The sequence below is a fragment of the Nomascus leucogenys genome, chromosome 8, assembly GCF_006542625.1.
Source record: "Nomascus leucogenys isolate Asia chromosome 8, Asia_NLE_v1, whole genome shotgun sequence".
Classification (NCBI taxonomy): domain Eukaryota; kingdom Metazoa; phylum Chordata; class Mammalia; order Primates; family Hylobatidae; genus Nomascus; species Nomascus leucogenys.
In genome coordinates this window covers 5005498-5024857 of record NC_044388.1, presented here as the reverse complement: position 1 = coordinate 5024857, position 19360 = coordinate 5005498, and the positions used below count along the sequence as shown (strand labels likewise).

General features: G+C 32.5%; 1 protein-coding gene across 3 annotated transcripts in view; it reads right to left on the bottom strand.

Annotated features, from left to right (window-relative positions):
* Positions 1-783: 783 nt before the first annotated feature.
* PLOD2 (procollagen-lysine,2-oxoglutarate 5-dioxygenase 2) overlaps positions 784-19360 on the bottom strand; it is a 92665-nt gene continuing 74088 nt past the window's right edge. Inside the window, exons 11-21 of one of the 3 annotated variants that reach the window (XM_030816695.1) lie at positions 18447-18568; positions 16838-16942; positions 13145-13270; positions 10515-10656; positions 9263-9325; positions 8185-8298; positions 4628-4693; positions 3900-4004; positions 2618-2764; positions 2383-2508; positions 784-2213 (exon numbers count right to left, since the gene is read on the bottom strand). In XM_030816695.1, the coding sequence (XP_030672555.1) occupies positions 2058-2213; positions 2383-2508; positions 2618-2764; positions 3900-4004; positions 4628-4693; positions 8185-8298; positions 9263-9325; positions 10515-10656; positions 13145-13270; positions 16838-16942; positions 18447-18568 (1272 nt within the window). In that variant the 3' untranslated portion in view covers positions 784-2057. The remainder of the gene's footprint in view (positions 2214-2382; positions 2509-2617; positions 2765-3899; positions 4005-4627; positions 4694-8184; positions 8299-9262; positions 9326-10514; positions 10657-13144; positions 13271-16837; positions 16943-18446; positions 18569-19360) is intronic. The other 2 variants (XM_003265353.3, XM_012508568.2) reach the window with 2 other exon arrangements.

Genomic DNA, 19360 nt, shown 5'->3' with positions numbered 1-19360 from the left:
ACATTTTATATTATTTCATGGAATGTAGGATAGGAGGAAAGACAAAAAAAAAAATGTGCTCAATAGACTAACTGGATCCCATTTCTGAAAACATGGCATGAGACTGAAATAGTTACGCTAGGTAACCACCCATGGACACCAAAATGGAAAATAACTAGTACCTGGGAGATGTCTTTGAACTGTACCAGAGGAGATACTAAGCTGGCTTTGCACTGGTAGGAACAGATCTGCTTTTATAACCAGAGTCTGTTCTGATGAGCTGGCATCTACATCATACCAGGTGTTACAAATTTTGAAAACCATTCCTGATGTACAGTAACATAATTCACAAATCATTACTAAAATGTCTCCTCATCCTAGTTGATGGATAGTAGAAATTTTCTTTGGTTATTAAGTGTCGCCAAAGAAGAGAAAAGGAGTAGAACTCAACTTCCTTATCTTTTTAAGTCCATCTCCCAGTGACTATAATGTCTTCTTCATCAACATATCCTTGGTGCCTGGAACAGTGCCTGGCCCATAATAGAGACCCAGAAGATATTAATAAACAAATAAACCTATATTGAATAACGTTTGGCTTCTATTTTCTCACTTGTAAAACGAGTTAGATCAAATCCCTAGTCATCCTAAAATTGAAGATTTTCTAATTTCATTTATAATTCAATAGTTTCATATATCATTAAATCTACTAAGCAAAATGAAAAATCATAGGCTTCATTCTTTCAGACAATTCCATCATGTATTCACTTCGGAAGATAAACACCAATAATAAAGAGAACAACAAAACTTTCTAAAATTATTTTATTTTTTATAATTTTCTAACACATGGTGTTAGAAAATGAATTTTGGCCCCGTGATTAAGAATTTCTTTTCAAGTTTAACCTTTACATTAAAAACAGTAGCTACAATAAGGATATTTCAACCTTACTTAGAGAAATGATAAAACATCAAGTCAACAAATATTTTTGTTGGAGAATTTTTTTATAAGTGGGATAGAGGGAAGTTAACATAGACACTCAGAAGAATAAAATGGAAATTATGCTAGGAAGATAAAAAAGCAAGTAATCCTCCCCCCAAAAAAAAGAATAAGGGGAGAGACAAAGGGCAAAAGGGAAGAAGCAAGGCTCAACAACTTTGTTTTCCTGATATAAAATTCAAGTACTTAAAAAGTTTTTTTAAAAAATAATTAAATGCACTACTCATCTCAATGAAATTTTTCGTTTTCCTCACTATTTTCTAGAACTTTCTAAAAAAGGAAACAAAGCAAAAAAAAAAAAAAATCTGTTTGACTTAAGGACACTTGCTGATCTTGACACTTGATAATACTTTCAGAAATGGAAAGGTTTTCCTAAATCTAATACCTGCTTAATATAATCCACTTTGGAAGATTCATCTGAAAGAAACGTAGGGTTTGATTTTTAATACAAATATAAAATAATCTGCCTTACAATCAAAACAAAAATGTTTTCAACTGTATATGCTCCTCGGTTGTGTTTTGTACTAATTTTCTTGAGGAAAACATTGTGTAATTTTTTGTGTGTTCCCTTTGTAACTACCGTAAATAAGACCTGCATAGGTGTTCAGAAAAATACTTAGTTGCATACAAATCTAGTTAGAATCTGATTTTCAAGGTTTTAAAACATGGTAATTTATATCCATTTTGTCTACATTTCCTCTACATTTTGATAAATAAAAATCTTCCCATGCTTTTTTTAAATAAGAAAATATTATTAGTCTTGCCATTTGTACCTAAATATTTTATCAATTTGAAACACAAATTCATAAACTGTCATTATTCTCAGAGGCAACAAAGCATAGAAATAAATATTAAGTTTTTTTCTTTCTTTTCTTCTTCAATCTGTGTTTTAAGGCTCAGAGCAGACATTAAGAAATATCAAACAATTTTTCATAAAAAGTTTTTCAAATGTTTGGCCCAAAGTGAAGTTGTTCTGTTGACGTTATTTAAATATTCCTCTCATCTTCTCAGCCACAACTTCAAAGACGTGTTCCTGCCAGTCATTCATCCAAAATAAATTTCGATTCAATGAAAAGTAAATAACTTAGGGATCTATAAATGACACTGCAATGTATCTTGTTCCATTTTTAACAGGAAGTCCTTCATGCAAGTGTGTGAGTCTCCCAGGATGCATGAAGCTCCAGCCTTTTCGTGGTGACTCAATAGAGCAATTGTACCTTAGAAATTTGCAACCACCTCCCTAAAAAAGTTAAAATGAAGAAATACATCAGATTATATTTAACCAGTAGCAAAATTCAAATTATGTCATTTGAGCAAAATTTAAAAAAGAAACTAAGGCCTAAGGCAAAGTCCTTTTCATAATGATATATTTCTTTTGAAAAATCTAAAAACACAAGAGTCATAATTACCTGAAAGTCTTCTCCCACGTTATTAAGTGCAATGTTTATGGTAAATGTAGAAGCATCATGATGAGGACGAAGAGAACGCTGTCTTTCAGGGGAGTATTTTACTACAAAATTCAGTAGCGCAAATCCCTGAAAAAGCAAAGTAAGCCAGTGGATTTGCTTATTAATAAAAACATTAAAAAGAACACCTGTGTAAAAATGGGTAAGAAATAGGCTGGAGGGGTGGGAGGATAACTACCTTCGTATAATAGCCTGCAAAGACCTTCAGTGTAACTGGTGCAATGAACTCCCGGATAAAATGAAGCCATACATTCTCCAGATCAACTTGCTTCATGTGGATATCATCAGTTGGGACATTTTCATAACCACCAGATATACGGCTATCCTAGAAACAACATTAATGACATAATAAGCTGTACTCCACGTGCAATTCCCATTTATATTATAGTATTTTTTTCAACCACAGATCATAATAGACAATAAAAATAACAGTTGTTCCAATGTGGTATATCATCTGCTTTAACTGTAAAATTATCAAAATAACTTAAGTAACAGCTTTGTCAATGATACAATGACGAAACAAAGTAATGTAAGGTCAGTAGTCTCCTTTCCTACTTCTTAAATGTATATGGGAAGTTTAACTATAAAGTAAATAAAATTGACTTCCTAAGCCCTCACATCCCCTCTTAAAAATGAGTCTTTTTTTACAGTGACCCTTTAGGCAGTCTTAGCTGCTTGATGAGCATACACTTGGCATATCTGCTTTCTGTATTACCAAACACCGAAAACAAGCTTTCCCCGCCCTTCCTCACTTCTATTTGTAACACTCAAAAGTTTTTGAACGATTGCTTTTCATTATTTCACCACCTACTGACTGAAGTTCTTCCTTATACTTTAAGCTTTCCTCTCCCTTATCAGCTCATTACCTGGGGGACAAAACTGTGCAGAGGCAGTAATATTCTAGAGTATTCTGCTAAAATGGCATGTCTGTTCCCAAAGGAAAAGAAACAGATCTAACCACTGGCAGTAGTATTTCCTGCCAAGTCTTTGACACTGAATGCAAATGCAAAACTGAATTACACCTAAGGAACTCAGATCCCTCCTTCCTATCTTTACACACAACAACACAGTTTTGACAGCCAGATAACATTTGCCTTAGAATTTTCACCACAGCTCACTGAAAATGCAAGGAATAAAAAGTGGCCTTGGAAAAGAGTGATATCACTCTGTAAAGACATGTGTTACCTAACAAACTCTGGCCTGAGGACACAGACCCTTAGGGAACATCCAGTGTAATTACATGCATAAATGAGAAACCCGCCCAAACTGATGAAATTACTTAAGTGTTAAAAAACTGGTTGGTGGGAGAAGTAGACTGAAATCAGAGCCTTGGCTAGCCAATTTATCTAAGTCTAGAACTCAGAGACATATGAGAAAAAGTATCTAACCCCTCCGAATTCTCTGAGTATCTACTTAGCCCCCACATACATTTTAGTTCTTAGTGTGAAATTACAACTTACATGATGTTTTCCCCCAGACCATTTGCCATAATGTTCCATTTCTTCTACCAATTCATCACAGGCTTTTTCAGAAAATATGGGGAACCAAAAGACATCTGGACAGGGCTATAAAATATGCATCATCGTTAGACAAAATAACTTCTGTGTCTTAATATCCTAAAATAGTTATTTTAATATGTGTAAAATAAAAAATCCTGTATGACTAGGAAACATAGTTTTCTGTCATGGTTTATTGACAGTATTTTTTTTCTCATGGTACATAAATAATGGTGCACCTCAGAATTGATGACATCTTACATTCTCAAAAATTAGGTATTAACAATAGTTTTGAACACTAAGCTAAAAGAGAATTCATGTTTCGAAGATGTCTCTGAGAAAAGACTCTTTCAGAAAGAGAGCCCAGTTTCTTCCAAAGATAAGCTTTCACTCCAAGAGTTCTACATCAGAGATCTGTCAACAGTTCCTATTTTTAGTGGTTTCAGAAAGCTATGACACATAGGAGCACGCTTTTTAAAAAGGCATGCTTTTAAAATGTTAATTTCTATGTTCTACATTTTACAACTGTATGTTCCTTAAGGCTATTTAATCAGTAATTGAGTCATATAAATTTTAGCTAAAAGGTAGTTTCTCCACTTTCACATCTTCTGTGAAAGTAGTATTGTATTAATAATATTTCTTCTGGAAAATAACAGCAAAATTTTCTATACTTTGTAATCATTAATACAAACCTGTTCAACTATATTTTCAGTGAAAATCTTTGAATAATCACGGTTTATATACTTTTCCTTCCAGTCCTATAAAAAGAAGTACATATTAAAACAAATATCTTTATAAATACTTCACTGAAAAGTATAAAGCATATGCATTTTAGAAATTATTCAACTTATAAATGATTATGTATAGTGGACAAAATAGTAATTTTCAGAAACCACAGTATATAGCTTAATCTTTGCCTGGTTCTGAATATGCTTATGTCATTCTATGAAATACAAAATTTTTATTTATGAAATATTGTACCTCAGGATTTTAAAACTTAAGTAATCTTACGGTGAACAGATTTACACATTTTACAGATGCTCTTTGACTCACGATGGGGTTATGTCCCAATAAACCCATGGGAGGTTAAAAACACACAGTACCCTGATAAATCCATCATAAAGTTGAAAATTCCTAAGTAAAGCCACCATAAGTTGGGGACCATCAGTATTTTAATATATACACAGAGTAGGTAAATAAATATGTGCTTAAAGGTAAAAGACAAGGAGCAAAATTCTACCAACAAATATTTGTAAAAATGAATTAGTGAATTAATTAACTAGGGTCTGTCTTATATGTCTATAGTAAATTATTCTAAATTTGATTTAAATAATAATTTAGAATTATTCTAAATTTTTAAATGAATTTTTAAAATTACTGCCTTCACTTCAGTTATTAGGAATAATCATGAGTTTACTAGCACTTTCACTTCTTTCAGTTACTAAAATTAAGGGTTAGGGCTCTATATTGAAAAATGGTTTCTCTTTATTCTAATCCATGAATTTGATTCTTTTTGACCAATCTCTGGCATAAAATCCACACACAAAGATACCTAAACTTTTTTCAACAAAAGCTAAAGAATTATTTTATTGGGTTAAGTTCTTTATTCAAATATGGATATTTATTAAAATATTAATATATTAATATATGGAGTGATATAAATATTAATATATGGAGTGATATAAATATCCAAAAAGATCTCTTCTGAAATTTAGAATATTTCTAGAAATCATTAATTTTCTCTTTACAAAGTGCAAATACAGAGAGCCAGCAGGGAAGAAGTGAGACACAGACTCAAAATAATTCCAGTCAAAAGATGTTTCAAAAGATATTTGCCTTAAATACATCTTTTGAGGCTAGATTTTAGGGGCTGAATATTCATAACATAATTTATGTCACTGGTTTTGCATATCTATTTATATGTAACTCAAACATTTTTTATGTGGAGGAAACAAAGGTATCTTCAAAATTTTAATAAATTTCATGTTTATATAGTATATATGGATCAGATTTCTATATTATCTCATTATTCCCTCTAATATTAATTAGCTTTCTGATTCTAAACTATGGGAAGAAATTCAATAGTCATCCATAAGATTTAAGAATTTTTACCTATAGCATTTTTCCTGTGCATCAATACTGATTTTTCTTCAAGTTAAAGTAAAAAAAAAAATCCCCTAAGATTTCATTTTAGGGCATTAGTATTAACATTTCATTTTAGATCACCTTTCAAATTATTGAGTAAACTGTGACTTTATTAATTTCTTAGAAATTCTGATAATGGGATAATCAATAAGCATTTTGCTATGGGGTATCCCTCACGAGGCATATTAATCAGGCTGATTTAACAGAGAAGAAAGCAAGCCATGGAAAGAAAAGTTGTTCCTACTCAGTTCTTATATTTTCATTGCTTACTTTCCAAAGACTTGAATTCTTACACAAATATCTACAATTCAGGGTATAATTCAGGATATCTTACCAGGAACCTAATGTCACCCAAGAAATCAAATAATTCTATCCCTCAAGACACCAAGAGATTCAATGGTGAAGTGAAATATGGAATTCTACCCTCACGACTAGAAAACACCTCTTTTCAACTTTACTTCTGTGAAAGAGGAAGGTATGTGGCTAAAATGGAACAAAAGTACTTTTAAAATAACAAAATGTCAAAAGATATTATTTTCCTATTTAGAATATTCAGAGACTACTACATTTACTATCCCCATATCTCAACTATTCCTACAAAATAAAGGACAATTCTCATCAGGTGGATTGAGTCTGCAATTTAAAACTTTTACTATTGGCAAGAGGAAAATCATTACAGCAGTGTTACAGGTTTGATTGTTGAAGAGAGCATTTTCCCTTGAATAAGTGTGCCACTTGCCTAAAAAGAAGATGTCCCTGTAAAACACAAAAGGAGCTAATTACTGTACCATTCAAATGTTAAAAAAAAAAAAAAAAGAAGAAGAAAACAGATTTTAAAAGGAAATTGTTTCTTCAAGTTAAGACTCTTCATATGCTGAATCAGCTTTCTCTGTAATTCTCTCTGGCTATCTTTGATGTACATTCACAAAACTGTCAAAAAATAATTTTAAAAAAAGTATTTTCCTAAACAAAATTCTTGAATTTTCTTCTAAAAAAATCAAACTATTATAATATGTGAGCTATTTGTAAACATGTTTCTAAAATTATGATTAAAACTGGATGGTGCTTTTGAATTTGCAAAACAAAAATATTAGAATATTGGAAGAGAACAAACTGATAATTCCCTTCCCCAAACCTAATAAGTGTCTTAATAAAAAAAAGTTATTGGTCAAGTTTAGATCTACTCTATAGATCATGAAATACAATTAATTATGTCATTTTTATTTTTTTCTTTTTATTTACTTTTTAAAAACAATTTCAGCTTTTGGATTCAGGGAGTATACTTGCAGGTTTGTTACAAGTGTATAATGCATGATGCTAAGGTTTAGGGTATGACTGATCTCATCACCAAGGTAGTGGGCACAGTACCCATTAGTTGGTTTTTCAACCCTTGTCCCCTTCCCTACTCCCTCACTCCTCTATAGTGATCCCCAGGGTCTATTGTTCCTATATTTATGTTCACAAGTACCCAATGTTTGGCTCCCACTCATAAGTGAGAACATGCAGTATTTGGTTTTCTGTTCCATTAATTCACTTAGGGTAATGGCCTCCAGCTCTCTCCATGTTGCTGAAAATGACATAATATTGTTCTTTTTTATGGCTGTATAGTATTCTATGGTGTGTATGTAACACATTTTCTTTATCCAATCCACCATTAATGAACACCTAGTTTGAGTCCATGTCTTTGCTACTGTGAATAGTGCTGCAATGAACAGATACAGGTTCATGTGTCTTTTTGGTCAAATGACTTACTTTCTTTTGGCTATAAACCCAGTAATGGAATTGCTGGGTCAAATGGTAGCTCTGTTTCAAGATCTTTGAGAAATCTTCAAACTGCTTTCCAAATTGCTAAACTAATTTACATTCTGACCAACAATGTATAAGCATTCCCTTTTCTCCATAGCCTCACCCATATCTGTTGTTTTTGACTTTTTAATAATAGCCACTCTGACTGGTGTGAGACAGTATCTCATTGTGGTTTTGATGTGCATTTCACCTTATGTCATTTTTAAAAGCCTCTAACCATATTTCATATTATTAACCAACTGATTTATAACCACTTACAGTTATAGAAAAATAATAAAGTTGAGTATGAAATACATACCACAGGATTTTCAAAAATCTGCCAGAGGTCATTGTTATAATGAGAAGTATTGTAATTAGCAGTGGATAATAGCCTTCCAAATTCATGTCTATTAGAAATGTACATAAATACACCCTATATGCCAGAAAATAACAGTATTAATCTTAGAGGTAGGTACAAAAGTAAATTTTATCATAGGAAAAATATATAGAAGATATTAATTTCAATTTTTATATTTCATTTATGAACATGCATTTTTAGTGTTCATATAAAATGTGCATAGTTTAAAATAAAAAACTCAAATTTTGATTATGAATTCAGACACCACACAAAACTAGTAGATAGCACTGACACTCAACTGAAAAAAAGAAGAATGGACTGTTTTTGTCCCTTTCTCATTGATCCTAGATGTAGACATTGGGGAAAAAAATTCCTGTTTGAAAGCAGAAATATTTTTGAGACACAGTGCAATGAATTATACCTCTTTTGGCTTCTTTCTCTTTCAAAGAAAGCACCACATTTTTAATCAAGAATTCACTGCCAGTCGTATTTCACCAGTCTGTTTCATTCCTTTTTCTAATGTTTAAAGGCTAACATGCAAATGAGTCATACATTATAAAGGCAGATAAAACCAGTCTCATATTCTTGCCCCAAACCAGACAAATGTGGAAAACACCACGAGGTAATGTTGTTTCTTTTTGGACCTGTTTTAATAGTAAAAGAGTTAGTGATTAATAACTCAGTAAGGTGCACCTAAACCTTACTGTAATCAAATTCTATTTTATACCTACTTCTATCCTCTTCTCTCCCTTTAAAAAGAAATAAAAACCTAAAAAAAGAATGAAAGGGGCTTAGGTTTAACTTTCTCACCTGTCAACCATAAAATATAAATCAGCTCAAAGAACCAAGAGTTGACTATCGCACAAGACCCATGCCCAAGTCACACAAAACATGCACACACATACACAGATGACTGATGAATATCAACATTTTACCAAGCAAAATGCAAATAAGGCCCTTAAAGAAACTTTACTACTAGGCAATATACTATATCAAATATTAAATAAACAAAAATAAATAAAATAAGTAAAAATAACACCTTTGGGGGGCTGAGCATTTGGAATGTTTCCGGAGTAGGGGAGTCTTTTTCCCTTTGTAAAGTCTAAAATGAAGAGAAGCATTGGGTAAGTTGATCTGTACACCCGCTCTCTCAGGTATTCTTTGGTAAATAAAAATAATAGCAGCTGTTGATCAAAAGCTAACATTCTGAAATGTCCTTCATAGACAACATGCAGAACAAGCAAAGCTTATAGCGCACACAAAGAAACATCTCCAGCTCTTTCAGCCCTTCTTTTCTTTTCTTTTTGGGAGGTGTGGTGGGGTCAAACATAAGTCTAAGCTCATTCCTTAGCAGAACTTTCATTAGACACATAAGACAATGGAAAAAATGAGTAAGAGAGGCCATTCCATGATGCGCTGTTGAGTCAAATTAGCCAAACATGAGCACAAAATACAATCACAAGTACTGAGGATATTCAATAATAATGCACATAGGTTTGTAGAGAAAACAAACATATTCAAACAATACATGCTTTGTTAAACTAAGAAGAAATACTTGCCAACTTTTCTGATTTTTCATCAAATCACAATTGCTTATATAAATTTGGAAATCGGAAATAAAATAGCCCCATCATTTCTAAAACCAAAAATCATATCAATATATTCTAAACCATATTTATGCATTTTGAAAAATTATTTTCTAGTCATTTTAAGTTTTATAATAAAAGTATATTTGTAGTGCAGCGAAGTATCATTAGTATTTTACTTAGAGTAAATACACTATGTATCTCAACCCTTCTACTGGTTTGGTGGTAATAATCCTGCTTTTTAAGAATGTGAAGTTAATAATAATTTTAAAATTTTACCTAGTTAGAGAAAATGTGGACATTAATTTTAGAACAAAAATATTCTTAAATCTGGAAATATTGTTTCATCGAAGCTTATCTAATTAATTTTAATTAGGTCAAGTTTTCACTATAGAATTTCAAATTAAAGATGTATTCTTAAAACAGCAAAGCTGATTTGTAACAAATACATCTTTATTACTGAAATCCAACTCTGTTGCCTATGAATTAGCCTGAGCACCAAAACTAACATTTTTCATACCATTTCTATAAGTAAATGTTAAATTATCTCCAAAATTGCTCCCAAATTTTTAACACAGAACCAAAAAAATTGGCTAGTACTTACAAATTAGCAAGACAAAGGGCATCAAAACACAGTGACACACCAACTGGTAAAGCAAGCCATCTTATAAGAACATTCAAGCAAGCCATCACTGCATATCTTACCATTTCTCTAGCATTTCGGCAAAGAGCCATATCAGGATCCAATTTATCACGAACAAAATAGTTCCTTTCATTCATCTCTGATCGGAGTGTCTTTCCTTTAATTAAGTACACATTAGCCATGTATGGGACATTCCATACTCCTCTGAAAGTAACGAGAAGACATTCTTATATACCACAAATACAAACAATTTTAAGTTTCATTTTTACCTTTTTAAAATAAATGCTTTGTGTTTAGATTTTGTATACATAAATTATTGAATCAATATACAAATATATTCAATGATATATATATGATTACATTGTATACACTATATTTAATGAGATTTAGGAGATAAACCACTGTCCCTTTGGATACATTTCAATTTTGGGTTGGTATCTGTTTGGCATTTGTATTATAGCTATCATATCTCAATCAGTTGTTACAATTAGACTATTATAATCTATTGTATAGAAGGTGTTTCTATTTAAAATTAAAGAATTTGATAGCATGAATCATAACATACAACCAGCGGTGCCCTAGACCCAGCTCATACTGGCTCCCCAAAGTTAACTTTTTCTGCCAAGTCCATGTTCAGTAATTTCACATTGGAAACTTGAAATCAGCCATGGTAGAAGTATTTACACCAAACAAATGGGCAAGCACTTTAAATCAGGGAATCCTCCACCTCCAAAAGCCAGTTGTTACACATTTACCAGCACACCACTGAATATAGCCTAAAATTCTCCAAAATTATATTCTCTTACCATTCATTAAGCCATCTTAAATATTTTATAGAAAAAGGAAAACATGAAGAAATACAGCTGGGAGCACATGAACGTTGCATCCTTTCCCACATCTATATTCTCACTCTGAACATGACTCATTTCATAAAAACTGCAAAACAAGTTTTGCCCCTAAGACTGTGTGCCTTTCTTTTAGAGAACATCAAGGCAAGATCTTGACCAAGAAATGCAGTTAGATATTAAAGGATATATGATATTGTGTCTTACTAGACTAGCCTCAAAGAAAAATGCCTTAAGGAGTACAGCAGTCCCCGCCTTATGTGAGGGTGATACATTCCATGGACCCCAGTGGATGCTTGAAAGCAGATAGTAACAAACCCTACACATGCACTACTATGTTTTTCCTACATATATATACTTATAATAAAGTTTAATTTATACATAAAGTACAGTAAGACTAACAACAACAATAGAACAACTATAACAATATGCTGTAATAAAAGTTACATGAATGTTTACACTTTCTCTATCTCAACATATCTTCGTATTTTCAATCCACAGTGGACTTGAAACCATGGAAAGCAAAACCATAGATAAGGGGGAATTACTGTATACAACGTGTCAGCAAAATTCAGAAATTAATCTCTGGGGAATTATTCAGTGTTTCAACTTACACACACACACACACACACACACACACACAGTTGTTCCTTCATGTAGCTTTTGGACATGAAGTGTATTCCAGATCAAAAGCCTCTGCCATATTTTTTTCCTTATACTTTAGACAACAATGACAGGAGGCTGGACAGAAAATCACCAACGCCTAAAGCAACTTGAAATAAATTTTCCATTCTACTTTCACAAACCCTCATTTCTGATGTGCCCAAAGATACAATCAGGTATACTGTCTATACAACTCACCCAGAGTCAATACAACTGCATAGAAACAACAGAATACGATCTTAATAGTCTTTTCTCCTCCACTGTGCATTTTAATTGCAGCTAACAAAAACCTTTATTGTATTTACATCATTCAGATTGAAGCTTTCCACACCAATTACTATTTCCACAAGCAACACATCTTTTTACCACTCAATTGTTTGAACAGAAACATGTGCCTTTTTTTTTTTTTTCTAAATTTAAGGGCACATCCTTTCAGTCCTGAGGGTGTACTGCCCCTTTTTAATCAGGCTGACATGTTTGAGAACTAAGGCAAAGCATGTAATGTCTTAGTCACTCTGGTCCATCATATGTATGAAAAAAAGAATGACATTCTTCCCCAATATTACCTTCGCAAAACTACTTCAATTGTGATTATTTTTAATAAGCAACCATTGTCTCTGAAATAAACATAAATCATGCACACACTTTTCAGCAAATATATTCTTTTCAATCTCTAGAAGTTAAAAATCTAATACTGGTGAAAAAACTTGTATTTAAAGCAGAATAATAGCTATTTCACACAAAAAAACTCATGCAATCAGGAATACTGGAATGTTCTGGCTGTTAGTGTTATTGTTGGCTTAATTATAAATTTTAAAACCTATCAAAACAACCCTTAATTATAACCATTAAAAAGTTAGTAAACTAAATCCCCTTTCCAAACTTTTAAATGAAGAGTATTACTCTTCTATCAACCATAATGTGAGTATGGTAAACATATATTATCTCTTAGTATTCCCCACAGCAATGAGCTTGTTCCTTTGAAGATTTGGGACTTTAAAAACATTTTTTTAAAATATTAGTTTTATACTGGTATTTCAGGATTCCAAGTGGTCTTGGGTTCTCAAATTCCCATTAACTATAAAGAAAAGAGATGAATGCAAAAGAAATTTCAAGTAATACTAACAAGACTACATCTTTAGATTATGGTATTTCACATTAAAATATTAAACCAAGTAACTTACACTCTATTCCCTTGAACAATATCCACATAATCTTCAGATCGTGCATAGTATCCATCAGGACTCAATGCTCCCCAAAAATTGGACCATAGCTTTCCATGACGAGTTACAAGAGGAGCAATGATCTTTCTAAAGACAGACAGAGAGTGTGAGAGAGAGAGAGAGAAACCTATATAATTATTTATTTTTAAATTACCACAGAATTATGTATTTTGGGCTTAGCATGACATATAACACAATAAAGCTCATTTAACAAACCTGTAGTTAATAAAAATAAAATAAGGATCTTCTTTCCCAACATCTTTTCTTAAATACGTATATTGCTAATTTTCAATCATATTTCTTAAAAAGAGTAACAAAGAAGGAAAAAGTAATTGAAAATGCTAATGAATACATAAAATTACATCCAACAGAGGGAAACTACCTTAGTTATTTAATTATATTTAAGTTTAATTAAAGTATTTCAGAACCTATACTAAATGAAACCAAATATTTTCATTGTCACTGGGTGAACAACAGCCCCTGGTGCATTTAAGATATTCAATTGTCCGGGAGCTGTGGCTCACGCTTGTAATCCCAGCACTTTGGGAGGCCGAGGCAGGCGGATCACAAGGTCAGGAGATCGAGACCACGGTGAAACCCCGTCTCTACTAAAAATACAAAAAATGAGCCAGGCGTGGTGGCGGGCACCTGTAGTCCCAGCTACTCGGAGAGGCTGTGGCAGGAGAATGGTGTGAACCCGGGAGGCGGAGCTTGCAGTGAGCCAAGATTGAGCCACTGCACTCCAGCCTGGGTGAAAAAGCGAGACTCTGTGTCAAAAAAAAAAAAAAAAAAAAAGATATTCAATTAATATTTGTTGAATTTGTAAAAAATGAATGAAGATGAACTGAGACGTTTGTAAATAGGCAAAGTTTTCCTGTAATTAAGTCTCAAATTACTTACATATGTTTCCAGTTTTCCATGACTTTAAAAAATGACTTGTGATTACAGTAAGCTAGTCCTGGCAACACTGAACTTTCCTTTAACTATTTTAGAAAGCAAATTTATGGGACAACTATTCTTTATAAGAAAAAAGAAAACATATTTCACCTCTATCTTGTGAAGACCAGCCAGGCCCTTTCTATTACATGCACAAAAGTGAAATAAATAAACACACATCAGGCCAGGCGCGGTGGCTCATGCCTGTAATCCCAGCACTTTGGGAAGCCAAGGCAGGCGGACCACAAGGTCAGGAGTTTGAGACCAGCCTGACCAACATGGTGAAATCCCATCTCTACTAAAAATACCAAAAAAAGTTAGCCAGGCATGGTGGCGTGCACCTATAATCCCAGCTAATCAAGAGGCTGACACAGGAGAATCGCTTGAACCCGGGAGGCAGATGTTGCAGTGAGCCAAGATCATGCCACTGCACTCCAGCCTGGGCGACAGAGCAAGACTCCGTCTCAAAAAAATAAATAAAAATAAACACACATCATGCAAAATAATAAATTTTGGTTTATTCTTCCAAATTTCTACAAAACTATTAATCAGATTTAAATACCTACAATATTGGAAATAACATGAATTAGAATCTACATACATTAATTTGGGAAATAATTCAATATGAATAACTATCAAATATTTAATTTAAAAAGAACTTGTAATTTATAATCCCAGCTGCCTCCTGAAAAGGTTTAAACCAACAAATTTGGGAAACCAAAATTCATCTGCTGCATACCTCAATGTTCTTGTGAATGAAAACATAAGGATGGCAGCTAAGGAATGATTCATATTATTATACAATTTAAGGAGTAAAATTTAGAGCAAGGGAGCAAATAGAGACAGGAAGAGAAGAGGAATAAAGAGAGCTGATGAGAAGCTAGAAAGCCACATGCCCAAGATGTGTCAAATCTCTTTCTCTACCCTTCAGTCCCATCTAGTAAATCATCCAACATTCCTGGCATATGAGTAGACTATAGAAACCACATGTCTAGATACAGAAGCAAGAACCATAGGTATTACATAAACCTAAACCTTTGATTAACTAACAGAATTCCATGGAGACATAGCCTGAGTTTTACTCTTTAAGGGGCAAGGGCCCCAGATGGCAGGTAAGTTTTTTTTCTTTTTTCTTTTTTTTTTGAGAAGGAGTCTCGCTGTGTCGCCCAGGCTAGAGTGCAGTGGCACAATCTTGGCTCACTGCCAGCTCCACCTCCCAGGTTCACACTATTCTCCCGCCTCAGCCTCCCGAGTAACTGGGACTACAGGCGCCCGCCACCACGCCTGGCTAATTTTTTGTATTTTTAGTAGAGACGGGGTTTCACTGTGTTAGCCAGGATGATCTCGATCTCCTGACCTCGTGATCCGCCCACCTCGGCCTCCCAAAGTGCTGGGATTACAGGCGTGAGCCACCATACCCGGCCAGGAATTTTTCTTCTTTTAGAAGGTTTAAAATGTTTAATATTAAGAGGGATATATGTCAAATACATAGCGTAAATTCATTAAATAGTTCACTAAGAGAATAATTAATAAATATCTAAATTATAGTCATAAAATGAAAATATCTAAATATTATTTAAAAGCATATGTGCATTACACACTATAGCATTTCAATCAAATTAAGAGAAAACAATACAAATTCAAGAAAATAGTACTGAATTAAACTAGGTTTCAAGAGTTACAAATCATATATCATTTCATATCTCTAGGGTATCACAACTGCTTTTCCTTGCCAATGATCAAAACCTGATTCATATGCTTTGGAAAATTACCTACAATGTATATAGATAGTTAACTTAGATATTGAGCATCTATAACACAGCTATACAGTTGGGCTGTATATACAGGTTGCTACAGAGAGGTCTTAGATTTTTGAAGTAAAAACTAAATTCTCAAATTTACAAATTCTAGTGATATATATAGATAGATAGATAGATATTATATATAGGGTGGGTTAATAAAGCATACTAGATTTCCCATGTATCTTATTTAATAAAATAAAAACAATCATTCTAACATTTCATCTGCTAAACATTCTATTTATTGTGAGAAATAATTGTGTTAATACATGTACTTGCAACAATACCTGGCACTTAATAAGCACTTGTTAAAGGTGAGTTCTTAGTAGGAGTAGTAAAAATGGTATTATTAGTATTAGCAGTAGTATTGACAAACAAACATTAATATCATTGTAAGCTGATATACATGGTGTCTTTTTCCCATTTCAATTGAGTTAAATGAGCAAACAGACACTGTTAAGTGATAACTAGTTCAATAGTAAATAAAGCTACACATATGACTGTGGGATGATTCGTACCTCTGAAATTTCTTTCTGATACTAAGGACTATAACTCTGTATGCAATAACTATTTTGGTCAGAAGTTTTGTGAAATTCTACTTTAAAATATCTATAGAGAATAAAACAACTCTAAATTTTAGTATCAGATGTATCATAATTTCACCTAGCTTTAAACAGAAAAATGGGCCAAGTAATTGTATTTGTGATTATAACTAATATTAAATAATTCCAGATGTATTCAGGTTGTTTTCTATGACTCCTTTAAATGAAAAATAATTAACTTGAATTGAAAGTTTATTACCTGTAGAACATAACTAAGTTCCCTCAACTTACTAAACACACAATAACTACAGTATGTTCACATCAATATGAAAAATAATCATTTTAACAATAAATTGATACCGAATTTTGGAAAGTACCTGTTTTGTTCTATCAAAATTTTTAAAGTCCTTGGATTTGTCAAAACAACATCTGCATCCACACTGAAGTAATAATCACACTTTTCATCCTGACGGCAAAAGTCCCTAACATTGAAAAAGAAAATGAAATGGGCATGAGATATAATAAATATCTGCTGACTGAAAAATGTTAACATAAATATTCTTATATGTAAAATATGGTTCTCTAGCATACTTTTCTGATCAAAATAGCGAAACAATATCTGAAACGATATATATATTGTCTTAAATTTCAAAATGGTCAGTTTAACACAGATATTCACAGGGAGATCACCTCTAAAATTTTAGGCCAGTTAAAATATATTTTCAAGCCAGTAAATATTTTAAGGCATAAAACATCCATAAATCAAAATGTTTCTGCATACATACACATGCACACAAATGCAACTTATACCCCACAACTCAGTTTTAAATGAATGTTGGAGATATAAGTATATGACTTTTGAGGTATTCATATTTTACAAACTTGATTTGCATCAAGTTTTCTAAGATAGTTATTCCCCTGCCTTCTTACCAAGGGCAGTGACTATGTTTGCTTTCCCTGGTACAGTTTGTAACACTATCATCAGGAATATCAAGGAATGAACAACTGCAGATACCAGATGACATTTATTTGGGTTATCAACTTCCTACCTCTGGGCTCCCCTCCCTCACTGTCGGTCCCAGTCAGCACTTTTTGCTATTGTCAGTGTGTGTCTCCACATTTGTTCCAAGCAACTATCAAACAAAATACCAGACAGGAGCACTTGGTACAATCATGAAAAATATTAAAGAAAATATGTTCCGAATGTGGACCCAGAGGATTCTCCAGTGAATAAACTACGGAATCACTAGTAATAACATCAGTTTGGTTTTTCAGAGGCCTCTTTTCTGTCTATCCCTACACCCCTAACCTAGTCAGAATCCATCCCTCTGGGACCTCAGCTTCTGCAGCACAGGCATGAGGGTTCGTAGTAGATAAGATTATTTCCTGATGAGAATGGATCATGTCTTCACCTTTTTATCAGCTACTCTTAACACAGTTCCTGGCATATTCAATTAACATTCATTGAATACATGATTTTTTTTTTTTTTTTTACTATTACTAGAGTTTTATTAGTAGAATGAAGTATTAATAGGGCTAAACAAAAGGCCTACAATACCCCTTCTTGGGATTACAGTATTATCTAGCTCAGTGAGTAACTGGAGAGTAAGAGCACCTGTTTCCCCCACAGTCTAAAAACACACTTTTACTACACACAACCTTCAGAGTGTACATTTAAATTTAAGTCACTGCTATGAAAGTCATACTATTCATTTATCTGCATTTAAAAAAATATTGATCTTACTTTGATTCATCATTTGATTAAATATGTTGACTCATAGCCATTAAAAGAAAAATATAAGTAACTTCTACAGCCCTTTACGTATAAATACATACAAACACAGACACAGTCTAAGTTGGCTACTGCATACACAAATAGTTTAAGACACCCACATTTGGCATAACAATTTTAATTTAAAAGTTTATTTTTTCTTAAAGTTTCCTTAGTAAAATAATTTAATTTAATTTTAATTTATTAAAACATACATTCCCATGTTTCTGGCTTCCGCTTGACTTAGATTTTCTTCTGGTCCTACTATTTTTATCGTTTTGATTTCATGCTTAGCTTTATCAAAAAATACCTTGATGTCCTTTTCATGATAAACTTCCTGTAACGTATTTTAAAAATCAAAAATTAGAGAATAAGACAACAAGATGACTGAAGTATTCAGATGTAGAGAGTGCTTCACATTCAAGGTCATGAATTCCACAATTCAGATATTCAATTACACATAAAATAATAACCATATTAAACATGGTATATTTAAATATCACTTAAATGTCACACAAAGAATCTTAAATACATATATATCAATATTCTTAAAGAGAAGATGCTTCAAAATTCTGTCAATATCTACTGCTAGACAAGTCTTTGTATAAATACTTAAATCTTTAATAGGTGTTTGCATAAATACTTAAATCCTTAGTAATATAAAATGTTTCCAATTAGAGAAGAAAAACATGGCCTGTAGCCTGGAAATCTTAGATGTATGTTGTAAAATATCTAGAAAAAATGTCTACTAAGCATAATAGCCATCAATCTGAGTTATAAATTCAAATAATCACATTTTACAAAATACTCTTTGAAACCAGAGAGTAAAATAAATGGTCATATATAATAAAAATTTTTATTTACCAAAAAAAAGGAAAAATTTAACAAAATTCTATGGACAGATTGATGGGAAAACCATCAACATAAAAGTTACCAATTTTAGTGTGATTCGGCTGTGCTAAAATTCAGATAAAATTATCTGTCTCCATCATTAGAGCATTTCAGAGATTTTTATTTGTCAAGTCTCTAAGTTTTCTGAAAAGCTGTTGCTTTTTGCAGATTTTTAAAATAACTTATCACATAAAAGCAACATAGAGTTAATACTAAATAACTGAAGATAAGACAAAAA